The following is a 27,346-nucleotide window of genomic DNA, read 5'->3' as shown; positions in this document are numbered from 1 at the left end:
CATATCCTTGCTGGACTTTTTCATATTAGCGGTCGCATCCCGCTATTCACTGTGCTGTGATTATCATATTGTGCTGTGCACCTCGTTACAATTGCAGGAATATCTGTCTTAGTTTTGTTAGCATTTCTGTTTTGTTTAAATACATCTTTATGCAGCTTTGCTCTCAGACTGGTTTTATCCCACGCTCAGATTTATTAGTACCTATATATTGTTACAATCTTCTATATAATTGTCTAAGGGTCACTTCCGTCTGTCTGTCATTCTGTAACGGTTATTCGTTCGCTGATTGGTCTCGGCAGCTGCCTGTCATGGCTGCCGCTACCAATCAGCGACGCGCACAGTCCGGAAGAAAATGGCCGCTCCTTACTCCCCGCAGTCACTGCCCGGCGCCCGCATACACCCCTCCAGTCTGCCCTCACACAGGGTTAATGGCAGCGGTAACGGACCGCGTTATGCCGCGGTGTAATGCAGTCAGTTACCGCTGCTATTAACCCTGTGTGACCAAGTTTTTTACTATTGACGCAGCCTATGCAACGCCAATAGTAAAAACATCGAATGTTAAAAATAATTTAAAAAATTAAAAAATGATTATATACTCACCTATGCCGCCTTTCCCGCTCCTCGCGATGCAACCGGCACGTTCCGGTCACATGGATGGTCTGGCAGAAGGACATGCCATGACGTCACGGTCATGTGACAGCTACACGGTCATGTGACCGCAACGTCATGACAGGTCCTGCACGAAAAGGACCTGCCGTGATGTCACGGTCATGTGACCGCGACGTCAGCACACCCTGGGACAGGAAGATGCCGCCTGCACCCCACACAGGCGACAGTGCTACAACTCGCCTGCGGAAGGTGAGTATATGTTTGTTTTTTATTTTTTTAACCTGTGTCATACGTGGCTGGGCAATATACTACATAGCTGGGCAATATACTACATGGGCTGTGCAATATACTACGTGGCTCTGTGCTGTATACTACGTCACTGGGCAATATACTACGTGGCTGGGCAATATACTACGTGGCTGGGCAATATACTACGTGGACATACATATTCTAGAATACCCGATGCGCTAGAATCGGGCAACCATCTAGTGGGCTTATAACAGGTCATTGATCCTTCAGTGACCTGCCTCCTATTTTACACACTGCATATAATAGTATTGATATTACTATTGATAATATTCTTGATATGTAATATTGTTGATGATACCTCTAATATTGTGGCTATTGTGAGACTTGGGAAAAAAAACAACTTTACACCCAGAAAACTGGCACCTGCGCAGTAGCATCTGTTACCGATAGATACTACTGTGCAATCGCCCCCGGCAAAGCCATTTTGTTGAAGATGCAGCAAAATGGTGGTTAAATTTGTTTTTCCTAAAGCAAAATGGCGCAAGCCTCGTCACATGTGCAGTAGCATCTATCGCTTGTAAAAAAAAGTTTTCCCCTTTAACAAAATGGCGTCACTTGCACAGTAGCATCCATCAGTAAGAGATAGATGCTACTGCGCAGGAGCTGCTGCCGATGTCAGTTCTCTGGATGTAAATTTTTATTTAACCCTCCTAATAGCCACAATATTATAGGTATTATCAACAATATTACATATGAAGATTATCAACAGTAAGATTGCAGATTCAAGTCTCTTGATGGGACTACGGAAGCAAGTTTTTAAAAAAAAATGTTTTTCAAAATATTAAAAAAAAAATATAAAAATTTCAAATCACCCCCCTTTTGCCTCTTTCAAAATAAAAACAAAAAAATTTGGTATTGCTGCGTTCAGAAACTCCCAATCAAAATATAAAAATAATTAAGCCAATCAGTAAACGGTGTAATGAGAAAAAAAAATAAAAAAAGTCAGAATTCCATTTTTTTCGTCGCCACAACATTGCAATAAAATGCAATAACGGGTGATCAAAATATTGTAGCTACTCAAATTGGTATTAATAAAAACATCAGTTCAGCATGCAAAAAAAAAAAAAAGGCCTCACCCAGCCCCAGATCCCCAAAAAATGGAGACGTTACAGGTCTCGGAAAATGGTGCCTTTTTTTTTTTTTCTTTATTTCTTTATACAAATTTGGATTTTTTTTCACCACATCATAAAGAACCTAGACATGTTTGGCATCTGCGCACTCGGATTTGTCTTGAGAATCATAATGGCAGGTCAGTTTTAGCATTTAGTGAACATGGTAAAAAACAAACAATTCTTTAATAGAACTTTTTTTTTTCTCCACACTTGGAATTTTTTTCCGCATTTTTTGGTCCACTATATGGTAAAATCAATGATGTCATTCAAAAGGAACAACAAGCTCTCACACTTCCATATTGATGGAAAAAAAAAAAGTTATGGCTCTGTGAAGAAGGGGAGCAAAAAAAACGAAAACGCAAAAACAGAAAATCCAAAGGTCGTGAAGGAGTTAAAGAATCAAACCGGGTTGCAATGTTCAACAACCAGAACTGTGTTCCGAGTTCTCACTGCAGACCTTCTGTTTACCTGACTACAGAGGTAACGTCCTGTATGTGACTGCTGCAGCCAATCACTAACATCAGCTGTCTCATGCAGACTACCCTCGAGGCCAATGTGCAGCTGTCACAACGTTTACAGAACATGGTCCCTTGCAGGCATATGAAGAGACCAAATCAATCTCAAAAACTTGCTGTTAAATATCATTTTTTAGTTACATATGAAACCACAATGTTTCTTTACTGAGAGCAATAAGATCTTTTTTCCCACAGACCCCAACCTTATGGAAAATGAAGCAGGAACACAATTTAATATTAAGGCTATGTGCACACATTGAGTAAAATTTCGACATCATTTCTCTATTTCTTGGACGGAAAAAAAGGAGCTGCGAAAACACATTTTTGGTGCTTTTTTACCCTGCGTGTTTGGTTGATTTGAGTAAAGTAAATGTTGAAAAACGCAGGTCAAAAAAGGACAGAATTTACATGCTGCAGATTGAGTATTTTTGACTGCAGAAAACAATGTGTGCATGACACTTCAGATTTCTCATTCACTCTGGTGGCATCAAGACTGCTTCAGGTTTATCTAGAAAATCTGCAAGGAACAAACGCAACGTGTGCACACAGACTAAGGGCGGCTAGCTTTAAAGGGAAGGTGCCATCAAAAAAATTTTTTTTTCAGAAATTGTAAAAATGTAAAGAATTAATGATTACATTTTCTTAAAAAATATTATCATTTGTTTATAATTTAGTAAAATATGAAAAATAATTTGAAAAGTTTTGGAATTTCCACTTTTAAACACTAGGGGGAGCAGCTGCTGAAATTTCAGAAAAACCTAGTGTACAAATAGCTCACATTACTGCACTGCAGTAATTATGGGCGGAGTCTGCTGACGTGTGTGATGTCTCCTCTCCTCCCCTTCTGGGTGTTTGCTAAGGGATTAGAGAGGATGATATTCAGGAACCCAGTGAGCAGCCATTTTGATGGTGACTGCAGAGTATGGCAGCCGTCACACTATCAGTATTTGGTCAGTATTTTACCTCAGTATTTGTAAGCCAAAACCAGGAGTGGAACAAATAGAGGAAAAGTATAATAGAAACATATGCACCACTTCTGTATTTATCACCCACTCCTGGTTTTGGCTTACAAATACTGAGGTAAAATACTGACCAAATAATGATAGTGTGAAAGCAACCTTATACTGACAAGTAGACAGTCACCGAGGATGGCAGGCAGCAAGGATTCTGGGAGATATGTGGTGGAGGGAGCAGGGTGACAGCAGCACAGAGTATTTCAGGAGAGCAGTGTGCTGGTCTATGGGGGCCCCCTGTTTGGTGCGCGGAGCAGCCAGGGATTGTACATACAGAGCTGTCTTTTATACACATGGATGGACCGTCTGCTTCACAGAAATCCAGGAAACATTTCTGCGGATTGATGGCCTGGTCTGATCCAGACTTTGCATGCAGACCCCATTCCCCTCCTCAGATCCTGTCTTCCCCATCCTGTCCTTGCAATGTGTGAAAGCGAGGCGACAGGCGCAGTCTGGGGTGACGCTGGGAAGGAAATTGTAGCCATATAGTAACGATAAAAATGAGACCCCTATCTTCAGCTACCTCACCAGCCTTCCCCTGACTACACCTAACTGGAGGTCATGCTGTCCCCTCTATTACCCCAGACCCACGTGCAGGTGCTCAGCCAGAACCACCATAGAATGGGTCCGCTTTCTGAAGATAATACTGCCATAGTGTTCTCACATAATACCGCCATATAGATCACACACAATACTATCAAATAGATCACACAATACTGTCATACAGTTCTCACATAATACCACCATATAGATCACACATAATACCGCCAGTGTTCTCACATACCGCCATATAGATCACACATACCGCCAGTGTTCTCACATACCACCATATAGATCACACATAATACTGCCAGTGTTCTCACATACCGCCATATAGATCACACATAATACCGCCAGTGTTCTCACATACCGCCATATAGGTCACACATAATACCGCCAATGTTCTCACATACCACCATATAGATCACACATAATACCGCCAGTGTTCTCACATACCGCCATATAGATCACACATAATACCGCCAGTGTTCTCACATACCACCATATGCTTCTCACATAATACCGCCATATAGATCACCCATAATGCCACCACATATATCTCACATGTATTGTAAATAAAGACTCGGCCAGAATAAAGTCCTTTATTAATCTTTTTTATACCATACCGAACGCATAATCCTCGACTCCCTCATCTCCCACAACAAAAATAATAAACCACAATGTGGAAAGACACGCAGGGGGGAGAGGAGTGCATAGGAGAGGATTAGATACTGACTGCTGAGCCGTGTATCTAATCCTGTCCTGTGTGATACTGTGCTGCGCCGTGTATCTAATCCTATCTTGTGTGATACTGTACACAGGACAGGATTAGCTACACAGGACTAGATTAGCTACACAGGACAGAGGCAGCAGTGGTAGATGGTATATAGAGGCAGGCAGCAGTGGTAGATGGTATATAGAGGCAGGTAGCAGTGGTAGATGGTATATAGAGGCAGGTAGCAGTGGTAGATGGTATATAGAGGCAGGCAGCAGTGGTAGATGGTATATAGAGGCAGGCAGCAGTGGTAGGTGGTATACAGAGGCAGGTAGCGGTGCTATACAGATGCAGGTAGCGGTGCTATACAGAGGCAGGTAGCGGTGCTATACAGAGGCAGGCAGCAGTGGTAGATGGTATATAGAGGCAGGCAGCAGTGTTGGGTGGTATACAGAGGCAGGTAGCAGTGGTATACAGAGGCAGGTAGCGGTGGTAAGTGGTATATAGAGGCTGGTAGCAGTGGTAGGTGGTATATAGGGGCTGGTAGCAGTGGTAGGTGGTACATAGGGGCAGATAGCAGTGGTATATAGGGACAGGTAGCAGTGGTATATAGGGGCAGGAAGCAGTGGTATATAGGGGCAGATAGCAGTGGTATATAGGGGCAGTTAGCAGTGGTATATAGGGGCAGGTAGCAGTGGTATATAGGGGCAGGTAGCAGTGGTATAAGGGAGCAGGTAGCAGTGGTATATAGGGGCAGGTAGCAGTGGTATATAGGGGCTGGTAGCAGTGGTATATAGGAACAGGTAGCAGTGGTATATAGGGGCTGGTAGCAGTGGTATATAGGGGCAGGTAGCAGAGGTATATAGGGGCAGGTAGCAGTGGTATATAGGAGCAGGTAGCAGTGGTATATAGGGGCAGGTAGCAGTGGTATATAGGGGCAGGTAGCAGTGGTATATAGGGGCAGGTAGCAGTGGTATATAGGGGCAGGAAGCAGTGGTATATAGGGGCAGGAAGCAGTGGTATATAGGGGCAGGTAGCTGTGGTATATAGGGGCAGGTAGCAGTGGTATATAGGAGCAGGTAGCAGTGGTATATAGGGGCAGGTAGCAGTGGTATATAGGGGCAGGTAGCAGTGGTATATAGGGGCTGGTAGCAGTGGTATATAGGGGCAGGTAGCAGTGGTATATAGGAGCAGGTAGCAGTGGTATATAGGGGCTGATAGCAGTGGTATATAGGAGCAGGTAGCAGTGGTATATAGGAGCAGGTAGCAGTGGTATATAGGGGCAGGTAGCAGTGGTATATAGGGGCTGGTAGCAGTGGTATATAGGGGCAGGTAGCAGTGGTATATAGGGGCAGGTAGCAGTGGTATATAGGGGCTGGTAGCAGTGGTATATAGGGGCAGGTAGCAGTGGTATATAGGAGCAGGTAGCAGTGGTATATAGGGGCAGGTAGCAGTGGTATATAGGGGCAGGTAGCAGTGGTATATAGGGGCTGGTAGCAGTGGTATATAGGGGCAGGTAGCAGTGGTATATAGGGGCTGGTAGCAGTGGTATATAGGGGCAGGTAGCAGTGGTATATAGGGGCTGGTAGCAGTGGTATATAGGAGCAGGTAGCAGTGGTATATAGGAGCAGGTAGCAGTGGTATATAGGGGCAGGTAGCAGTGGTATATAGGGGCTGGTAGCAGTGGTATATAGGAGCAGGTAGCAGTGGTAGATGCATAAGAAAATAAAAACCCTGTACTTACCTTCAGTCCTCTCCCAGGAAGTGCTGAATCATGTTCAGGGCAGAGCAGTGTGACGATCTCCCTGCTCTGCTCTGAACGGGTCGCAGTGAGCAGTGATTGCAGCCTGTGCTGTAATACTAAGTACAGGCTGCAATCACAGCTCCTGGCTGCAGATACTCACCCCGAAACTCTCTTCCCAGCAGCAGCTTCTCTCTGGCAGCTCCTGCAATGATCGCACACACTGAGCTGTGTGTGCGATGACAGAGGAAAATAAAAAACAAAATGGCCGCGATCTCCTCTCACAGCTGTGACGTAGCAGCCCAGTGGGCGTGCCCAAGTCACAGCTGAGAGGCAGGAGGAGCGGTCGGAGCCCGACTGTTGGCTCCTATGCCCATGGCTGCCGTAAGTGAGGTGTGCAAGTGTCGTGCCCAGACACTTACACCCACACTAATGAAAATGGCGGCCTCCAGTGGCAAAAGTAAAAATGAATAAATAAAAAAGTATTAAAGTAGTACATTTACTTTTGTATTAAAAATAATTGATTATATAATCAATAATTATTAATACAAAAACTAAAATCACGGCACCCTCCCTTTAAAAATGTTAAGAAAAAAGCCACTCTAAATATTTTTTGGAACGTACCGTAGCTGATTCACCAACTGCTGAATTTTCACTGGTGTTATAAATCCAGTAATGGTACATAAATGTGCTTGGCCAACTAAAGTGTTTGGCTCCGGACAGCAAAAACTTGATATGAAGCTGGAAGATTCATGGTTGCTGAAAAAAAAAAAAACATTAGAATAGTGAGGACACATTTGGAAAAATTTCAAAATATTAAAGAAATACTGATAGTGTGATAAAGAAGGTAAATTGAAGTTTAAGGCTGCATTCGCTAACGTACAATATGTTTACATATTCTCTGAGCCAATATGATAATCTAGATCGAACACTACAAATAATTCACCTACCAGTCAATATTATTGCTGATGGCACCAAGCCAATCAAAAAACTCATGTGCACAACATGACTTTCCTTCTTCACCATGCAGATCTTCACTCTTCAGCACTGGAAAGGCCTGATCTCTGGAAACACTAGAACTTGTCTTATATGGACACTCCTCAACAACATAATTTGAAAAATAAGATATTGTAGGAGGTTCTTCTATGAAATGAAAGAAAAGAAAATACAGTATAAGTATATCCCCCTCTCACAGGTTGTCATTTGGTCTATGGTAACAGAGCTCAATCATTAACTCAAAATTTAATTGCTGAAGTCAAAGACATTACACAAGTTAGTTTCTTGACTGATCAGCTTGTTTTTGCAAAGGAAACCGGCATCTTGCTTTTTTACATGATTCATGAAATATATGACAGATCTGTTTTACCACCCACACACTTATAATGGACAAGTCAAGTTTTTGATAATTTCTTTATTTTTATTAAGCCCTTTAACCCACAGGGTGGTTTGCATGTTAATGACGGAGACATTTTTTGCAATTCTGACCACTGTCCCTTTATGAGGTTATAACTCTGGAACACCAACAGATCCCAGCGATTCTGAGAATATTTTTTCGTGACATATTACACTTCATGATAGTGGTAAAATTTATTTGGTGCGACTTGGGTTTATTTGTGAAAAAAATGGAAATTTGGCAAAAATGTGGAAACTTTCGCAATTTTTAAACTTTGAATTTTCATGCCCTTAAGTCAGAGAGATATGTCACACAAAAGAGTTAATAAATAACATTTACCACATGTCTACTTTACAGCAGCACAATTTTGGAACCAAAATTTTTTTTGTTAGGAAGTTATAAGGGTTAAAGGTTGACAAGCGATTTTTCATTTTTCCAACAAAATTTACAAAACCATTTTTATAGGGACCACCTCACATTTGAAGTCACTTTGAGGGGTCTATATGAAAGAAGATACTCAAAAGTGACACCATTCTAAAAATTGCACCCCAGTAAGTTACCCTATTGTGGAAAGTACTCTACCTAATACAGACGTTTATGACCCTGTGGTCTTTACTCAAAGTCCATGGAATAATCAGAACTGCAGGTTAAGAAACGAGTCAGCTCGTCATGGTTTTTAATCCCTCCATACTGATCATGTTATTGCTATTAATTTGTTGGTGCAGAAATTCACACTCTATTTTTGTCAGGAACATTGTGCTGGCATTTGTGGACACATTTTGGAAATGTATTAAGAGAAGTCGCTGTGCAATGGCTGTGCTGATGGACTTTCTTTTTGCTGTAAGGTGTGAATAGGCCATGATGGAGGAATGTATACATTAGGAACAATAAACTATGTGCATTTAAAGATAAAGAAGTGGTTTAATGCATCAAGGTTTCCATTTCTTTATGGTTAAAAAGGGTTTTCTGGAACAGCAAAATTGATGCAATTTCCTAACAATAGGCAATCAAAAGCCAGATCTGGAGAAATCCCCCCCCCCCAGCAATCAGCTTATTAAAGGGCAATGATGGCTCATTTTGTTTCCCATTGACAAAGTCAATTTTTCTATATTGCATGAGCCTTGTGCCAGGTTTTGTAGCTCACATCAATTAAGTCCCAAGCGAATGGAACATAACTGCAGTCATAGCCACTATGAAAACTAGAGATGCCTGATAAGCATCATGGAATGGTCGTTTTTATTGTTTATCACATCAATTCTATATTAGATTACAGGATGATGATAAACCATGAGAAAATTAGCTTTACTTGAATTAGGGCAGGGTTATTCCCATTGTAATATACTGACGGGGTGAAAGCCTGGTTCCTGGGACCCCCTGCAATCCTGAGAATTAAGGGGTTGTAGGATTCGGTCACTCAACAGTTACACCAAAGGACAATAACTCTGTAAGGAGCTACAATGTGGTTTTTCTTGGAGTTTTCGTCAGTTCCATGCACATCAGGTGGCTGGAAAAATTGCAATGAAATATAAGTGGCGCATAAGCAATGTAACCCTTTACTCTCAAAAGCAGCAAATGTCCCAGTAACGAGACCAGTATCAATTGCACTGTGATACCATATTTTTGCAATATGCTATAAATCTGTGAATTGGAAATAACCCTTTAAGATGAGTATTTAGCTAAATTAGGTTATTTGCATTCTTTTTTAACATTATTATTTATTAGTATAGCACCATTTATTCCATGGCGCTTTACATGTGTGGAGGGGTATACATAATAAAAACAAGTACAATAATCTTAAAGAATACAAGTCACGACTGGTACAGGAGGAGAGAGGACCCTGCCCGCGAGGGCTCACAATTACATGAGTTTTAATTGTTTTTTTTGTTTTTTTACTGTGTGGTTTGTGTCACTTCTTGTTAAGTCTAATTTTCAATACATCAGCTTTGATTTTAACATTTCCTGGTACTTGGCTTTGACAAAACTTTATTAATACAGTCATGTGTAGTTTACATGAGTTTTCAGTGTGTTTTCGCAGAGGAAAGGCACTAAAAATGCATATGCATTTTTATCTGCAAATTTTCCACATTTGATGCAATTCTGTGGGGAAAATCAGCACAATTTCTCTTTCGGTATACTGAGTTTTAACATGTTGCGTGTCATAAATTGGTGTAAGAGTTAAATAAATCAAAGAATGAAGGCATAGGATCACTGCCTGCAGACTGATGAAGAACATACATGGAGTGTGCACACAGAGTACCGTATATACTCTAGTATAAGCTGACCCTCCTAATTTTGCCACAAAAAACTGGGAAAACTTAATGACTCGAGTATAAGCCTAGGGTGGGAAATGCAGCAGCTACTGGTAAATTTTAAAAATAAAAATAGATACCGATAAAATTAAAATTAATTGAGACATCAGTAGGTTAAAGGGAACCTATCACCCCGAAAATCGCGGGTGAGGTAAGCCCACCGGCATCAGGGGCTTATCTACAGCATTCTGTAATGCTGTAGATAAGCCCCTGATGTTACCTGAAAGGAAAAAAGATATTATATTATACTCACCCAGGGGCGGTCCCGCTGCTGGTCAGGTCAGATGGGCGTCTCCGGTCCGCTGCGGCGCCTCCTGTCATGATCCCAATGGCAGGGGATCACAAAAAGGACAAGCACAGATACAAACAAGCTCTAGGGCGATGGAACCTGAGCTGACCGCGACCCTGAACCTAACACACAAATAAAAGTAGCCGGGGAACGTGCCTACGATGATCCTAGACGTCTCGCTCCAGCCGAAGATCTAACTTCCCCTATCAGAAGAAACACAGACCTCTCTTGCCTCCAGAGAAATACCCCACAGCAAATAGCAGCCCCCCACATATAATGACGGTGAAATGAGAGGAAAGCACATACGTAGTATGAAAACAGTTTCAGCAAAATGAGGCCCGCTAAAGCTAGATAGCAGAGGATACAAAAGTGAACTGCGCGGTCAGCGAAAAACCCTTCAAAAAACCATCCTGAAATTACTTGAACTCATGTGCCAACTCATGGTACATGAAAAGCAATTTCAGCCCACTAGAGCAACCAGCAGCAGAGAATCACATATCTGCAGGCTAGACTAAAAACCAAATTAAGCAAAACACAAAACAGGAAAATCCAAACTTAGCTTGTCCAGAAGGTTCTAGGAGCAGGGAGCAGAGGTAACAAGACACACTGGATACATTGATAACCGGCGAGGAAATGCCAGCAAAGCCAGGTTAAATAGGAAACTCCCATATGCTGATGGAACAGGTGGAACCCAGAAACCCAGGAAAGACAAGTCACCCAGTACCATCAGTAACCACCAGAGGGAGCCCAAAAACAGAACTCACAACAGCCTCCCATCTTCATTACAAGACGTCCTCTTCTGATCTTCAGCCACGGCTCCGGCGCAGGCGTACTTTGCTCTGCCCTGTTGAGGGCAGACGAAGTACTGCAGTGCGCAGGCGCCGGGCCTCTGACCTTTCCGGCGCCTGCGCACTGCAGTACTATCCTCTGCCCTCAAGAGGGCAGAGCAAAGTACACCTGCGCCGGAGCCGTGGCTGAAGATCTGAAGAGGACGTCTTGTAATGAAGATGGGAGGCGCCGCAGCGGACCAGAGACTCCCATCCGACCTGACCAGCAGCGGGACCGCCCCTGGGTGAGTATAATATAACGTCTTTTTCTCCTCTTTCAGGTAACATCGGGGGCTTATCTACAGCATTACAGAATGCTATAGATAAGCCCCTGATGCCGGTGGGCTTACCTCACCCGCGATTTTCGGGGTGACAGGTTCCCTTTAAGTGTTTTTGAATATCCATATTGAATCAGGAGCCCCATATAATGCTCCATACAGTTCATGATGGGCCCCATAAGATGCTCCATATTAAAATATGCCCCATATAATCCTGCATAAAGGTTAATAATGGCCCCATAAGATGCTCCATAGACACATTTGCCCAATATAATGCTGCACAAATGTTGATTATGGCCCCATAAGATGCTCCATAAAGATATTTGCCCCATATAGTGCTGCACAAACGTTGATTATGGCCCCATACAGACACTTGCCCCATATAGTGCCGCACAAACGTTATGGCCCCATATAGTGCTGCACAAACGTTATGGCCCCATATAGCGCTGCACAAACGTTATGGCCCCATAAGATGCTCCATACAGACACTTGTCCCATTTGCTGCGATAAAAAAAAAAAAAAAAAAAAATCACATACTCACCTCTCCGTCGCTCAGGCCCCCCGGCACTTTCAATATTCACCTGACTTCTTTCCGGCGCCGCTCCATCTTCAGCGTTTTCTGCACTGACGTTCAGGCAGAGGGCGCGCACTAACCACGTCACCGTGCCCTCTGACCTGAGCGTCACTGCAGAAGATGCTGAAGACGGTGCGGCGCCGGAACGGGGAGCAGGTGAATATCGTGCAGTGCTCCCCTCCCCGTTATACTCACCTGCACCTGGCGCTCTGCAGTCCCTGCTTCCCCGCAGCTTCTTCCTGTACTGAGTGGTCACCGTTACCGCTCATTACAGTAATGAATATGGGTGGAGCCGCATATTCATTACTGTAATGAGCGGTACCATGTGACCGCTCAGTACAGGAAGAAGCTGGGGCGCTGGGGAAAAGACGTGCAGGGACCGCGCCAGGAGTAGGTGAGTGTAATTAGACAGCCCTCGCTCCCCCTCCCCTGCCGACCCCTGGGTATGACTCGAGTATAAGCCGAGAGGGGGACTTTCAGCCCCAAAAAATGGGCTGAAAATCTCGGCTTATACTCAAGTATATACGGTAATTAAAAAGTAGATGACAGTTGTTGGAAGGGCCAACTGATTATCAAAGAGGTGCTAATCAACACACGGTGACGTTATCTGCCCCTTAGGCAGGGTCACACTTGCGTGTGCAATGCGAGAAACTCGCATCAATACCCGGCACTGCCGCCAGCACTCGGGACCAGAGTGTGCGGCTGGATGTATTTCTATGCAGCTGAAGACCCCAGTCTGAACCGCTCGCGGCAGTGCCAGGTATTGAAGCGAGTTTCTCGCACTGCACATGCAAGTGTGACACTGGCCTTAGGCAGATGATCCAGCTCCATTTCAGAGACCTCACATGGTAATGGAAGTATTTTTCATGCCATATCTATAAAATGTGAGTTTGACATAATCCATGGATATAAAATGTCAGTTTGACATAATCCATGGATATATCCATGATTAAAGAACATATTGGCATCACTGAGTAAAAAAAATTGCAAAAAAGTGTTAGTAGCTGGAAACCCACAGGATAACAGCAGCTCCCTGAATTAAGGATATATCATATTCAAGTGTGGTAAATATAGAATGTGTTTTCGGTAAGAGGATGGTCATATTTATTCTCTTGGAGGTTCCTGGGGAAAATATGACTCTTTCCCCACATTTCTGTAGTGCCGTGACATATGTCCTCTCTTTAAATGGAACCTGTCACCAGGTTTGTCCGATACGAGTTATAGCCACCGCCTTTCAGGGCTTGTCTACAGCATTCTATAATGCTTTAATAAGCCCCCGATCCAACCTGCAAAAGAAGAAAAATAACTTTTATTATACTCACCTGGGGGGCGGTCCGGTCCAACGGGTGTCGCTGGTCTTGGTTCACTGCCTCCCATCTTTTTGCGATGTTGCCCTCCTGCTTGCTTCATGTGGATGACGCGTCCCTGCGTCATCCACACAGGCTCCCCAGCATCGCGCTCCTGCGCAGGCATACTTATCTGTCCTGTTCAGGGCAAAGCAAAGTACTGCAGTGCGCAGGCGCCGGGAAAGGTCAGAGAGGACCAGCACTTGCAAATTGAAGGAATTTACTCTGCCTTCAACAGGGCAGATAAGTACGCTTGCACAGGAGCGCAATGCTGGGGAGCCTAAGCAAACATGAGGGCGGCATCGCAAGAAGATGGGAGGCGCCGTAGCAGGATCTGCGACACGCATCGGACCAGGACCTGCGACACCCATCGGACTGGACTGCGCTGCAGGCGAGTATAATAAAAGTTATTTTTCTTCTTTTGCAGGTCGGATCAGGGGCTTATATACAGCATTATAGAAGGGGTAGTTGTAACTCGTATCGGCCAAACCTGGTGACAGGTTCCCTTTAACACTAAGCCCTATGATGCCTCGAGGAAGTCTAAATTGGTGTGGGCAAGTTAAATGGAATATCTCATGTTGTACAAGCATGATGTAGAAGAGAAGGAGAGGTCGAGCAGAATGATTTTTAGTTTAATTGGAAAGGTTCAACATAACTTGTGAATTGTTATTTGAAATCCCCAGTGTTTGTACGTATAGAGGTCCAGTGGGTGGTCCTACTCCGATTCTCAATGACCTCTGCATGCAGTTATTCAGGAAAGACAGTCAATCATTGGATAGAACCACTCACTGGACTCCTATCCTAAGAAACAGAATTCAATGAATATAATGAAAGGTTACTGTTACGTTTCCCAAATAAATGTACAATTGTAACAACCCTGCTGGCATCACTGCATGGCCTCCCATCCCCCACCTGCTTTTCACTCAAATTCACTCACTTCTCCGGTCCATGCTCTGAGTTCTCTGCTGCCAGCTCCATGCTGTGTTCCTCATGTCTGCTGCTTGCTCTGTCTGTGTGCACAGTGGGGTGGCGCTGGCAGTTCCTGTGCCTTATAGAGACTGTGTGCACCTTGCTAAGGTGTCCCCGGCCAATTGCCATGAGGCTTCCTGCATTTAAGACATCCCCAACCATTGGTGGGTGCCTGTGCAACTTACTCCCTCAGTCAGTTCTTAGCTGTTGAGGTGCCTGGCCCAGTCTCTGTGACTCTTGTGTCCACCACCAAGTGGGGCGTTGTACCTTGGTCTGTGTCCTGTGTTTTCCACCCAGTGGGGCATAGCACCCTGGTCTGTGTCCGCCACCCAGTGGGGTGTCGTACTCTAGCTTGTGTCTGTCTCTGTGCCTTGTCCCGTTCCTGACTCTGTCTTAGTCTAGTCCTGTTCCTGTGTTCGTTTATATCCCTGTCTTGGTTTGCTTTCTCTGCTGTGTGTACTCTGTGTCTTGCTTTGCTCTGCTCTCGGCTCTACACTGTGTCATGCTTTGCTATGCTTTTGGCTCTGCTCTCTGCTCTGCATTCTGTGACCTAGCTCTGCACTCTGTGGTTGTGCTCTCAGCTCTGCTCTCTGTAGCTTTGCTCTTCTCTCAGCTCTGCACTCTGTTGCTTTGCTCTCGGCTCTGCTCTCTGTAGCTTTGCTCTGCTCTCAGCTCTGCACTCTGTGGCTCTCTCTCTGCGGTTCCGCTCCTTGCGGCTCTACCTTGCCCCGCTCCTGGCGGTTCTTCCCTGCTCCGCCTCCTGCGTCTCTGCTCTTGGCTCCGCCTCCTGCGTTTGTTATTGGCTCCACCTCCTGTGTTTGTTCTTGGCTCCTCCGCCTGTTATTGACTCCGCCTCCTGTGTTTCTGTTCTTGGCTCCGCCTCCTGCATTTCTGCTTTGCTCTGCTCCTTGCGGTCTTTCTCTACCTGTTTCTCATATACCCTCCTGTCTGAACATTTTCTTACCTGTTTTACATACCTGCCAGCAGACCGGTCCCTACCGGTTCTTCCAGTGTACCAGTCTTGTCCGCCTGTCCTGCTAGAGAGCCAGCCGTACCTGCTTGTCTACCAGAGAGCCAGCCGTGCCCGCCTGCCAGTGTCTCTGTTGTACCCGTCCGCCTGCCTGTGTCCCAGCCGTGCCCGCCCGTCAGCCAGAGTGTCAGCCGTGCCCACTTGCCTGTCTATGTTCCGTTTCCCCCCGTGGGATCAGCAGCCACAGCCAGACACCACCCTGGAGTGGCACCTGGTAGCTTCCTGCCGCACAAGTCTGACCTCACCATCAGAGGCTCCAGCGAATACCAAGGAAGCTACTTAGTTACGCCCCTTCCAGGGTAGTGGTCTGTGGCACAGTGGGGTCACACCCCGCGCCAACCAGTCTGGGAGCGAGCGTGACAACAATCTACTCTGTTCCTCAGCATAATATCCTGCCTTCAGATCAGATACCATTTTCAACATACCAAACACACTTAGTCACAGTAGCAAATTATGCATTCCCCTTTTTATTATTATTATACATATACACCCCTTCCAAACTAAGGTAGAAAACAAAACAAAACACTACCTGGGATATTTGATCTTAGGTTAAGAAGGCAAAAATATCTCGCTCTCTCTCTCAAAAATGAAATACAAGCATGCCCCCTGGGAGAAGCATAGTGAATTGGCGGCATTGGGGGTGGTAGCCTTTATACATGAAGACATGAAGACTTCACATTGTATGGCTGTAAGTAGAATCACACATCACTTTAAATACCCTCACCTACTGTATCCTTACCCATCCCTTGTAGTTTGTGAGCCCTTAATAATAACAGTAATAATAATAATAAATAGACTCTCTACCTCAATATGATTTACTGATGAAAACAAACTCTAGCCAGCAGAACCTTCTTGGGTACATAGGCACTGGCACTTTATTTTTTTTTACCATATATAGTTCGGCATTAAGTACTTTATTTTCATCATCATTGATAACTGTGCGTTGAGAATCACATTTGTGCATACTCCCATGATATCTGTATGCTACAATGGAGTAATCCTTGCTTGTTTTTAATTTTTCAAATTTGATATGAATTTATAATAAAGAATGAATATTTTAAGAATATATGTAGCATATGCGCCTTCTTAACTTGAGCTCCAATATCCCAGGTAGTGTTTTTTGACCAGTTTTCAACATGACATGATCCTTTCCAACATGTTGCATTGAAAATGAATAAGTGGTGATGTTTTAACTGTCCACCTAAGTTGGGACAAGGGATGCTCCAATATCATTTCGAAAGGGTATGCCAACGAAAAGTCAAATGGCGCCACATACAAATACCAGTCGTTATTGTGTTAGACAGGTGGCCTACCTGAATTATCCCAAGCAACCAAGAAATCAAAACTCAGAGGTTTTTTCTCAGTCAAGGCCCACCTCACACGCTGGAACTTTTTACCATCTGGTGACATGGCACTGTCTGTGAGATCAATTGTAATAACTGTAAAATGAAGGGAAAGGGTCACTAGTGAAGCAGAATGAATTCCAGGTCCAGTAACATACAATAAGCACACTCCCGAAACTTACTATACCGCATGGCATGTTTCCCCGAATATAGAGAGGGCTTGCCCTGCAGACCCAACTCTTCGTAGGTGTCTTTATTTACAGAGATAATCAGCTTTCCTAAAGAAAAAACACATCACTGTGAATATGCAGATCGTGCACAATGCAGTTTGAGATGTACAAATCTCTATAATTATTATTCAGTATCATGTGCTGTATCATGAATGGGCACAAGAACATTGCAATGTGGAACATATAGAAACAGATTACAATGAACAGTATATGCCGACCACCTATGTCTGGTTTCAATTTCCTTCATGTTCAAATGCTGACAATTTGAGGAAGGTTAAAGGCGTTTTCCAGGTTCAGAAAAGTAATGTCCCAGATGGAGTTTGTAGCAAAACAAAAAACCCAAAACACTTTACTCACCCTCCCCGAGATTAACATTTTGTCACTGTCGATGCAGGCATGGCACTGTACCCGGGGTGGGTGACTAAAGTTTTTTTTTTTTACTGCACAATTCACTTTGGGACAGAACTTTTTGCATATTGGAAAAAACCTCTCTAAAAGGCAGACATTGAGTGCCCATATCTACTGACAATAAAAATCTAATGCAAGAGAACAGGGAATCTCACATTTCATTCACATGCTCACATACCGTATATATAATTTTTCACCTCTTCACCAGATCGATCTGTGCAAGCGCTGTCCACAACTGGGACGTAGCAGACACGGAATTTTAAACAGCATTTATATCCTTACAGCAGAGGCAGCTGGGGAGCCGTGGCAGAAAAAGACCCTACCCACAGTCCGACCCTACCCACAGTCCGACCCTACCCACAGTCCGACCCTACCCACAGTCCGACCCTACCCACAGTCCGACCCTACCCACAGTCCGACCCTACCCACAGTCCGACCCTACCCACAGGCCCGATACACAGCTTGTTGCATGAAAACTTATTGGTGTACAATACCCAGGCAGCGGATTTCTACAGTAAAGGTACGTCCTAAAATCATCAGAACAGCGACTTTATGCCCATAATATACCGTAATATATATAATACCAAAAAATGTGAACAGTAAAGATCAGTATGTATAAAAGGAAAATATAGTTACATCTAGAAATATTTGGACAGTGACACAGGTTTAAGCAATTTAGCCATTTACTAAAACATATTTAAGACACAGTTTTATAATCAATATTGGCTTAACCCCTTTACCCCCAAGGGTGGTTTGCACGTTCGTGACCAGGCCCATTTTTACAATTCTGACCACTGTCCCTTTATGAGGTTATAACTCTGGAACGCTTCAACGGATCCTGATGATTCTGACATTGTTTTCTCGTGACATATTGTACTTCATGAAAGTGTTAAAATTTATTTGATATTACCTGCGTTTATTTGTGAAAAAAAAAACGGAAATTTGGCGAACATTTCGCAATTTTCCAACTATGAATTTTTATGCCCTTAAATCACAGAGATATGTCACACAAAACACTTAATAAGTAACATTTCCCACATGTCTACTTTACATCAGCACAATTTTGGAAACAAATTTTTTTTTTGTTAGGGAGTTATAAGGGTTGACCAGCAATTTCTCATTTTTACAACACTTTTTTTTTTTTTTTTTTTTAAGGGACCACATCACATTTGAAGTCACTTTGAGGTGTCTATATGATAGAAAATACACAAGTGTGACACCATTCTAAAAACTGCACATCTCAAGGTGCTCAAAACCACATTCAAGAAGTTTATTAACCCTTCAGATATTTCCCAGGAATTTTTGGAATGTTTAAAAAAAAAAAAAAAATGAACATTTAACTTTTTTTCACAAAAAATTTACTTCAGCTCCAATTTGTTTTATTTTTATCAAGGGTAACAGGAGAAATTGGACCCCAAAAGTTGTTGTTCAATTTGTTCTGAGTACGCCGATACCCCATATGTGGGGGTAAACCACTGTTTTGGCACATGGCAGAGCTCGGAAGGGAAGGAGCGCAGTTTGACTTTTCAATGCAAAATTGAATGGAATTGAGATAGGACACCATGTCGCGTTTGGAGAGCCCCTGATGTGCCTAAACATTGAAACCGCCCAAAAGTGACACCATTTTGGAAAGAAGTCCCCCTAAGGAACTTATCTAGATGTGTTGTGAGAACTTTGAACCTCCAAGTGTTTCACTACAGTTTATAACGCAGAGCCGTGAAAAAAAAAAAATTTTCCACAAAAATTATTTTTTTAGACCCCAGTTTTGTATTTTCCCAAGGGTAACTGGAGAAATTGGACCCCAAAATTTGTTGTCCAATTTGTCCTGAGTAAGCTGATACCCAATATGTGGGGGAGGGAAACCACCGTTTGGGTGAATGGCAGAGCTCGGAAGGGAAGGCGCGCCGTTTAGAATGTAGACTTAGATGGATTGGTCTGCAGGTGTCACATTGCATTTGCAGAGCCCCTGATGTACCTAAACAGTAGAAACCCCCCAAGGAATTTATCTAGATGTGTTGTGAGAACCCCCAAGTGTTTCACTACAGTTTATAACACAGAGCCATGAAAATAAAAAATCTTTTTTTTTTTTTTTCCCACAAAAATTTTTTTAGCCCCCGGTTTTGTATTTTCCCAAGGATGACAGGAGAAATTGGACCCGAAAAGTTGTTGTCCAATTTGTCCCGAGTACGCTGATACCCCATATGTTGGGCGCACGGGAGGGAACGAGCACTGTTTTACTTTTTCAACGCAGAATTGCCTGGAATTGAGATCGGACGCCATGTTGCGTTTGGAGAGCCCCTGATGTGCCTAACCAGTGGAAACCCCCCAATTCTAACTGGAACCCTAACCCAAACACACCCTTAACCCTAATCCCAAATATAACCCTAACCACACCTCTAACCCTATTCCCAACCGTAAATGTAATCCAAACCCTAACTTTAGCCCCAACCCCAACTTTAGCCCAAACCCTAACTTTAGCCCCAACCCTAACGGGAAAATGGAAATAAATACATTTTTTTAAATTTTATTATTTTTCCTTAACTAAGGGGGTGATGAAGGGCGGTTTGATTTACTGTTATAGCGGGTTTTTTAGCAGATTTTTATGATTGGCAGCTGTCACACACTTAAGGACCCTTTTTATTACAAAAAATAGTTTTTGTGTCTCCACATTTTTAGAGCTATAATTTTTCCATATTTTGGTCCACAGTCATGTGAGGTCTTGTTTTTTTGCGGGACGAGTTGACGTTTTTATTGGTACCATTTTCGGGCCTGTGACATTTTTTGATCGCTTTTTATTCTGATTTTTGTGAGGTAGAATGAACAAAAAACAGCTATTCATGAATTTCTTTTGGGGGGGCGCTTATACCGTTCCACGTTTGGTAAAATTGATAAAGCGGTTTTATTCTTCGGGTCAGTACGATTATAGCGATACCTCATATCTTTTTTTTATGTTTTGGCGCTTTTATACGATAAAAACTATTATATAAAAATAATTATTTTTGCATCACTTTATTCTGAGGACTATAACTTTTATTTTTTCGTTAATGATGCTGTATGGCGGTTCATTTTTTGTGGGACCATGGTTATTTAAATCCGTCTTTTTAATCGCGTGTTATTCCACTTTTTATTTGGCAGTATGATAATAAATCGTTGTTTTTTTCCTCTTTTTTTTTTTTACGGTGTTCACTGAAGGGTTTAACTAGTGGGACAGTTTTATAGGTCGGGTCGTTACGGTCGTACTTTTATTGTTTTTTTTTTATTTAGATAAAGAAATGTATTTATTGGAATAAAAAGAAGACTTAATGTGAGTAAATGCAGAAGGTTCACCACAATGTGCAAACCACTAATCAGCCTTAAAAATAGAAAGGCCAGATTAGACTTTGCCAAAAAAAAAACCATCTCAAGAAGCCAGGCAGTCATTGTAGAGAATCTTTTGCAGGCAAAGTATTAAAAATGAACATCATTAAAATTCGATTATTGTCCAAATATTTCTAGATCTAGCTATGTCTTAGGCATACATATTAACGGACAACAGTGCCAATCAGACAACGCTGCAAAAAATGCACAAAACCTGTAAAGAAAAGAAAACTGACCAAATTGTCAATGAATCATTCTAATTTAAGGAATAAACACTTTATTAGAGATCACGATGGCATACAGTGGATGTACAAACAGAAAGAAGATGCCTACCCAAATGTAGATGCAATTATAAAAACATCATATTTTTTGTAGGGGGGTGTGTAGTTGAATGCAGGCATATGATCGATAGTTGGCATACCACTTACACGCGAAACACTGAAATATGGAGTATGGAAAGCCGTGGGTTATATAATGGATTATGCACATATATAACAATGAGTGTATAGATATAGGCAAAATTAATTATACAGTGTGCATGCTTCTATTGTCCAATTTTTATCCATGCATCAACCATATATTTTAGTCAACGCTGTCAAACACATCAGAAATACATCATTATTTCAAAAAACAGTACATACTGTATAAGTAGCAAATTCCTAGTATGATGAACCGGACACACGTTTCGGCAAAAGCCTTCCCCTGTGAGGATGTGCGCTCTCTGTTTTGTCCATCCACTGTAATCTTAATCATTAAAAATACTTATTCCTTAAATTGGAGTGACTCATGGAATATTTGGTCGGTTTTCTTGGTGTACAAAAGGAGACAACTAGAATTTTCATATTCACTTATTATATCCACAATTAAGTTCTAAACTTTGTAGGAAACAAATAGATACCTGTTGGCAGAACTGCAGCAACATTATCTTGATCAATTCTTGTGTTATATGAAAGTGCATAAAACAAGCCTAGAAAAAAAAAAAGATACATGTATAAAAGCAATGAAAAGTTATCAAAAGCTGTTGGCACTCATTTACCCATTCTTGTGACTCCTGACCCAAACTCAAAATCCTCAAGTGCATATATGATGCTGTGAAGTTTGAGTTAGAGACCAGTGGCTAGTCTGTGAATCGCCATCCATACTTGGACAATGATGTGTGAAATCTAGTACAACACTCATTAATGTGTACCCCATTCATATAATCTTATATTACGCACTGTTAATGGGGGAGGGAGTGTGTTCTGCTGCTGACACTCATAGGCGCAATGTCCCCCATCTTGATATATTTGGCCATCATCACGCCACACACATAAAAGAAAACAATTCTATATACCTTCCCCTGCACTCACTCGCACTTCGGCGTCTTCTTCTGCTGCCTGCAACTGACTTCAGCGTGTAAGCGGCACAGTGCATAATGTCAAAGCCATGCGCCCCCACACGCCGACGTCAGCTGCCGGAATATTCACTGCTCCCCACACCCAGAACTATGGGCATGGGGAGTGGTAAATATTCATTTTCCTTAACACCTTTCCGACATCATGAGCAATAATCCGTCCATGTGACCTGGGTCTATCTAACAAGGGATGGATTATTACGTCGGCGCGATCACCCGCGCACACAGGTGGTGTGCAATCGATCGCCGCTGGATGTCAGCTGATTCTGACACCCTTCACTAAGTGCCAGGAGTGGTCACGCACCGTTCCCGGCACTTTTACCCCCACAATGCTTTGATCAAATGAGATTGCAACATGCTGACAGCCCCTCTGCCTTTGGCTTTGAGACCCTGCGGTGTGACGTGGGGTCCCAATATTTGCCATGGTGACCCGACATCGTTGGGTCACCAGAGCTAGGAAACTTGCTGATGCACAGTCATCCCCATGCTGCAGAAGCGATTAGACTGAAAAAAACTGTGGGAATAAGTAAAAAAAGTTTTTTAAAAATATTTTTATTATTTAAAAACAAAAATTAAAAGATATATCTATAAACAAATATTTGAATGAAAAAATATAAACAATAAAAGTATACATATTTGGCATCGCCGCGTCTATGGGGCAAATATCTCTATGGAGCATCTTATGGGGCCATGTGCAGCATTATATGGGGGCAAATATCTCTATGGAGCATCTTATAGGGCCATGTGCAGCATTATATGGGGGCAAATATCTCTATGGAGCATCTTATGGGGCCATGTGCAGCATTATATGGGGCAAATATCTCTATGGAGCATCTTATGGGGCCATAATCAACATTTGTGCAGCATTATATGGGGCAAATGTCTGTATGGAGCATCTTATGGGGCCATAATCAACATTTGTGCAGCATTATATGGGGCCCATCATAAATTGTATGGAGCATTATATGGGGCGTATTTTGTATGGAGCATTATATGGGGCCCATCATGAACTGTATGGAGCATTATATGGTGCTCCTGATTCAATATGGATATTCAAAAACACTTAACCTACTGATGTCTCAATTAATTTTACTTTTATTGGTACCCATTTTTATTTTTGACATTTACCGGTATCTGCTGCACTTTCCACCCTAGGCTTATACTCGAGTCATTAAGTTTTCCCAGTTTTTTCGTGGCAAAATTAGGGGTTCCGGCTTATACTCGGGTCGGCTTATACTCGGGTTGGCTTATACTCGGGTCTTTACGGTGTTTTGTCTAGAAAATAGTTTTTATTGTGTAAAAGCGCCAAAACATAAAATATATATATGTATATGGGATCGCTGCAATCGTACTGACCCAAAGAATGAAACTGTCTTATCAATTTTACCACACACGGAGCGGCATAAACCCTCTGGTTTTTGTTCATTGTGCCTCCCAAAAGTCGGAATAGCAAAACGTTCTGTGCCCAAAAATGGTAGACTACAGGAAATTAAATGTACTGACTACATGTGAGGTCTACCCCCTGCCGAGGATAGATGAGCTGTTAGAGCAGCTAGCTAAAGCATCGTACCTCACCATCATGGAACTAAGTAGAGGTCTGTACCTAAGCAGGAAACTCCTGCCCAGAGAAGTGGCTTATGTCTCCATTGAAAAAGAATGTTTGGTAATTGTGTGGGCTCTGCAGAAGCTGCAACCATACCTCTATGGGCGAAACTTCACCGTGATCACAGATCATAACCCATTGAGTTTGCTCAACAGAGTAATTGGGGACAATGGGAAATTGCTTAGATGGAGTTTGATACTTCAGCAACATGATTTCACAATTCAGCACAAGAAGGGAGTTGATCATGGCAATGCTGATGGCCTTTCTCACCAAGATGGGGCGGAACCAGATACGTGCTCGGGAGCTGACCTATAAGTCAACCCCATGCACGTTCATAAGGAGCGAGGTGTGGTGAAATATGTGTGTGTGTATATATATATATATATATTACAGTGGGGCAAAAAAGTATTTAGTCAGTCAGCAATAGTGCAAGTTCCACCACTTAAAAAGATGAGAGGCGTCTGTAATTTACATCATAGGTAGACCTCAACTATGGGAGACAAACTGAGAAAAAAAAATCCAGAAAAATCACATTGTCTGTTTTTCTAACATTTTATTTGCATATTATGGTGGAAAATAAGTATTTGATCAGAAACAAACAATCAAGATTTCAGGCTCTCACAGACCTGTAACTTCTTATTTAAGAGTCTCCTCTTTCCTCCACTCATTACCTGTAGTAATGGCACCTGTTTAAACTTGTTATCAGTATAAAAAGACACCTGTGCACACCCTCAAACAGTCTGACTCCAAACTCCACTATGGTGAAGACCAAAGAGCTGTCAAAGGACACCAGAAACAAAATTGTAGCCCTGCACCAGGCTGGGAAGACTGAATCTGCAATAGCCAACCAGCTTGGAGTGAAGAAATCAACAGTGGGAGCAATAATTAGAAAATGGAAGACATACAAGACCACTGATAATCTCCCTCGATCTGGTGCTCCACGCAAAATCCCACCCCGTGGGGTCAGAATGATCACAAGAACGGTGAGCAAAAATCCCAGAACCACGCGGGGGGACCTAGTGAATGAACTGCAGAGAGCTGGGACCAATGTAACAAGGCCTACCATAAGTAACACACTACGCCACCATGGACTCAGATCCTGCAGTGCCAGACGTGTCCCTCTGCTTAAGCCAGTACATGTCCGGGCCCGTCTGAAGTTTGCTAGAGAGCATTTGGATGATCCAGAGGAGTTTTGAGAAGATGTCCTATGGTCTGATGAAACCAAACTGGAACTGTTTGGTAGAAACACAACTTGTCGTGTTTGGAGGAAAAAGAATACTGAGTTGCATCTATCAAACACCATACCTACTGTAAAGCATGGTGGTGGAAACATCATGCTTTGGGGCTGTTTCTCTGCAAAGGGGCCAGGACGACTGATCCGGGTACATGAAAGAATGAATGGGGCCATGTATCGTGAGATTTTGAGTGCAAACCTCCTTCCATCAGCAAGGGCATTGAAGATGAAACGTGGCTGGGTCTTTCAACATGACAATGATCCAAAGCACACCGCCAGGGCAACGAAGGAGTGGCTTTGTAAGAAGCATTTCAAGGTCCTGGAGTGGCCTAACCAGTCTCCAGATCTCAACCCTATAGAAAACCTTTGGAGGGAGTTGAAAGTCCGTGTTGCCAAGCGAAAAGCCAAAAACATCACTGCTCTAGAGGAGATCTGCATGGAGGAATGGGCCAACATACCAACAACAGTGTGTGGCAACCTTGTGAAGACTTACAGAAAACGTTTGACCTCTGTCATTGCCAACAAAGGATATGTTACAAAGTATTGAGATGAAATTTTGTTTCTGACCAAATACTTATTTTCCACCATAATATGCAAATAAAATGTTAAAAAAACAGACAATGTGATTTTCTGGATTTTTTTTTCTCAGTTTGTCTCCCATAGTTGAGGTCTACCTATGATGTAAATTACAGACGCCTCTCATCTTTTTAAGTGGTGGAACTTGCACTATTGCTGACTGACTAAATACTTTTTTGCCCCACTGTATATAGTGACATATGTCTGGGATTATATGTGTGACTAGTGATAATGTAACATCTGTCCTGAAGGCAAGTCGCACATAGGTGTTAATAGGTACTTCTTTGGGACTAGTAGAAATTGTGTCTCCATATCTCACCAGGAGGTCTAGCTAGGGCCAAGAAGAAAGGTAACATTTGGCACCTCCTAGGTCTTGGAGGGGAGATGTTAATTGCGGCCTGAGGGTATCTATTCCTGAGAACCTTTTCACAAGGGTCTCAAGAGAAAAATAATATATTCATTAGTAGCGCGGCCGTGGCCAATCAGAAAGCCAGCAATTATGATATTAACCTGAGGGGCCGGTCTAGAAACCTGACCTCCAGACCAAAGTTATAAATGTATTAATTAAACCTACATAGAAAAGAAATACCAATAGTGACACTAAGTAAAGAAATAGGATACTAAAAAACACAAACCCAAAAGTATCCAAAAACCATATAACATATAAATTTTATTTACTGAAACATTACACAACATGATTGTACATATTTAAAAAGCATGAACAACATGCTAAAACAGAATAAAATCAAAATGATGGAAAAATATAAATGAGGGGGATAGGTGTGTGGACCAGCCAGTAAGGAATCATTATACAACGGTTATAAATAAAATAAGTAAATAAGTAAATAATTATAGGAACTCATGATGGTAACAATAATAAATATAAATTGTACTGGATTAACATATAATGCCTAATAAGTATATAGGTAAAATTAATATAAGAATATATAAAACTGATGGACACTAATATTATATATATATATATATATATATATATATATATATATATATATATATATATATATATATATATATATATATATATATATATATATATATATATTCTCCATGCATAGTGCAATATATTAAAGAAGTAATAATACTACTATATAATAAAAATAATGTTAACCAAACAAATTCATATTTACAAATTGCACAGTGCAATCAATAGTAATGGTTGCCAAAAGATATTAGTAACTGCATCACTAAATGGCAATAAATATGATTGGTATCAAATTCATGCGAGTCAGATGGAACAATGCAAAATTCTTTTCATCTGCTTCACTGTTTACTCTGTGATATATTATGGACACCATTAACTGCATTTTGCATTGTTCTATCTGACTCGCATGAATTTGATACCAATCATATTTATTGCCATTTAGTGATGCAGTTACTAATATCTTTTGGCAACCATTATTATTGATTGCACCGTGCATTTTATAAATATGAATTTGTCTGGTGAACATTATTTTTATTATATACTGTAGTAGTCTTATTACTTCTTTAATATATTGCACTATGCATGGAGATTATATATATATATATATATATATATATATATATATATATATATATATATATATATATATATATATATATATATATATATATATATATATATATATATATA

General features: G+C 42.0%; 1 protein-coding gene across 1 annotated transcript in view; it reads right to left on the bottom strand.

Annotated features, from left to right (window-relative positions):
- The window catches only part of RPP40 (ribonuclease P/MRP subunit p40), a 77,665-nt gene that overhangs the window by 8,757 nt on the left and 41,562 nt on the right, over positions 1-27,346 (bottom strand). The window contains exons 3-7 of the mRNA XM_069730714.1: positions 21,806-21,874; positions 17,095-17,190; positions 16,883-17,008; positions 7,505-7,697; positions 7,179-7,313 (exon numbers count right to left, since the gene is read on the bottom strand). Of these exons, the coding sequence (XP_069586815.1) occupies positions 7,179-7,313; positions 7,505-7,697; positions 16,883-17,008; positions 17,095-17,190; positions 21,806-21,874 (619 nt within the window). The remainder of the gene's footprint in view (positions 1-7,178; positions 7,314-7,504; positions 7,698-16,882; positions 17,009-17,094; positions 17,191-21,805; positions 21,875-27,346) is intronic.

This window comes from Ranitomeya imitator, chromosome 6 (assembly GCF_032444005.1).
Source record: "Ranitomeya imitator isolate aRanImi1 chromosome 6, aRanImi1.pri, whole genome shotgun sequence".
Classification (NCBI taxonomy): Eukaryota; Metazoa; Chordata; class Amphibia; order Anura; family Dendrobatidae; genus Ranitomeya; species Ranitomeya imitator.
Note: the sequence above shows the minus strand (reverse complement) of the source record. Positions and strands in the feature narration are given on the sequence as shown.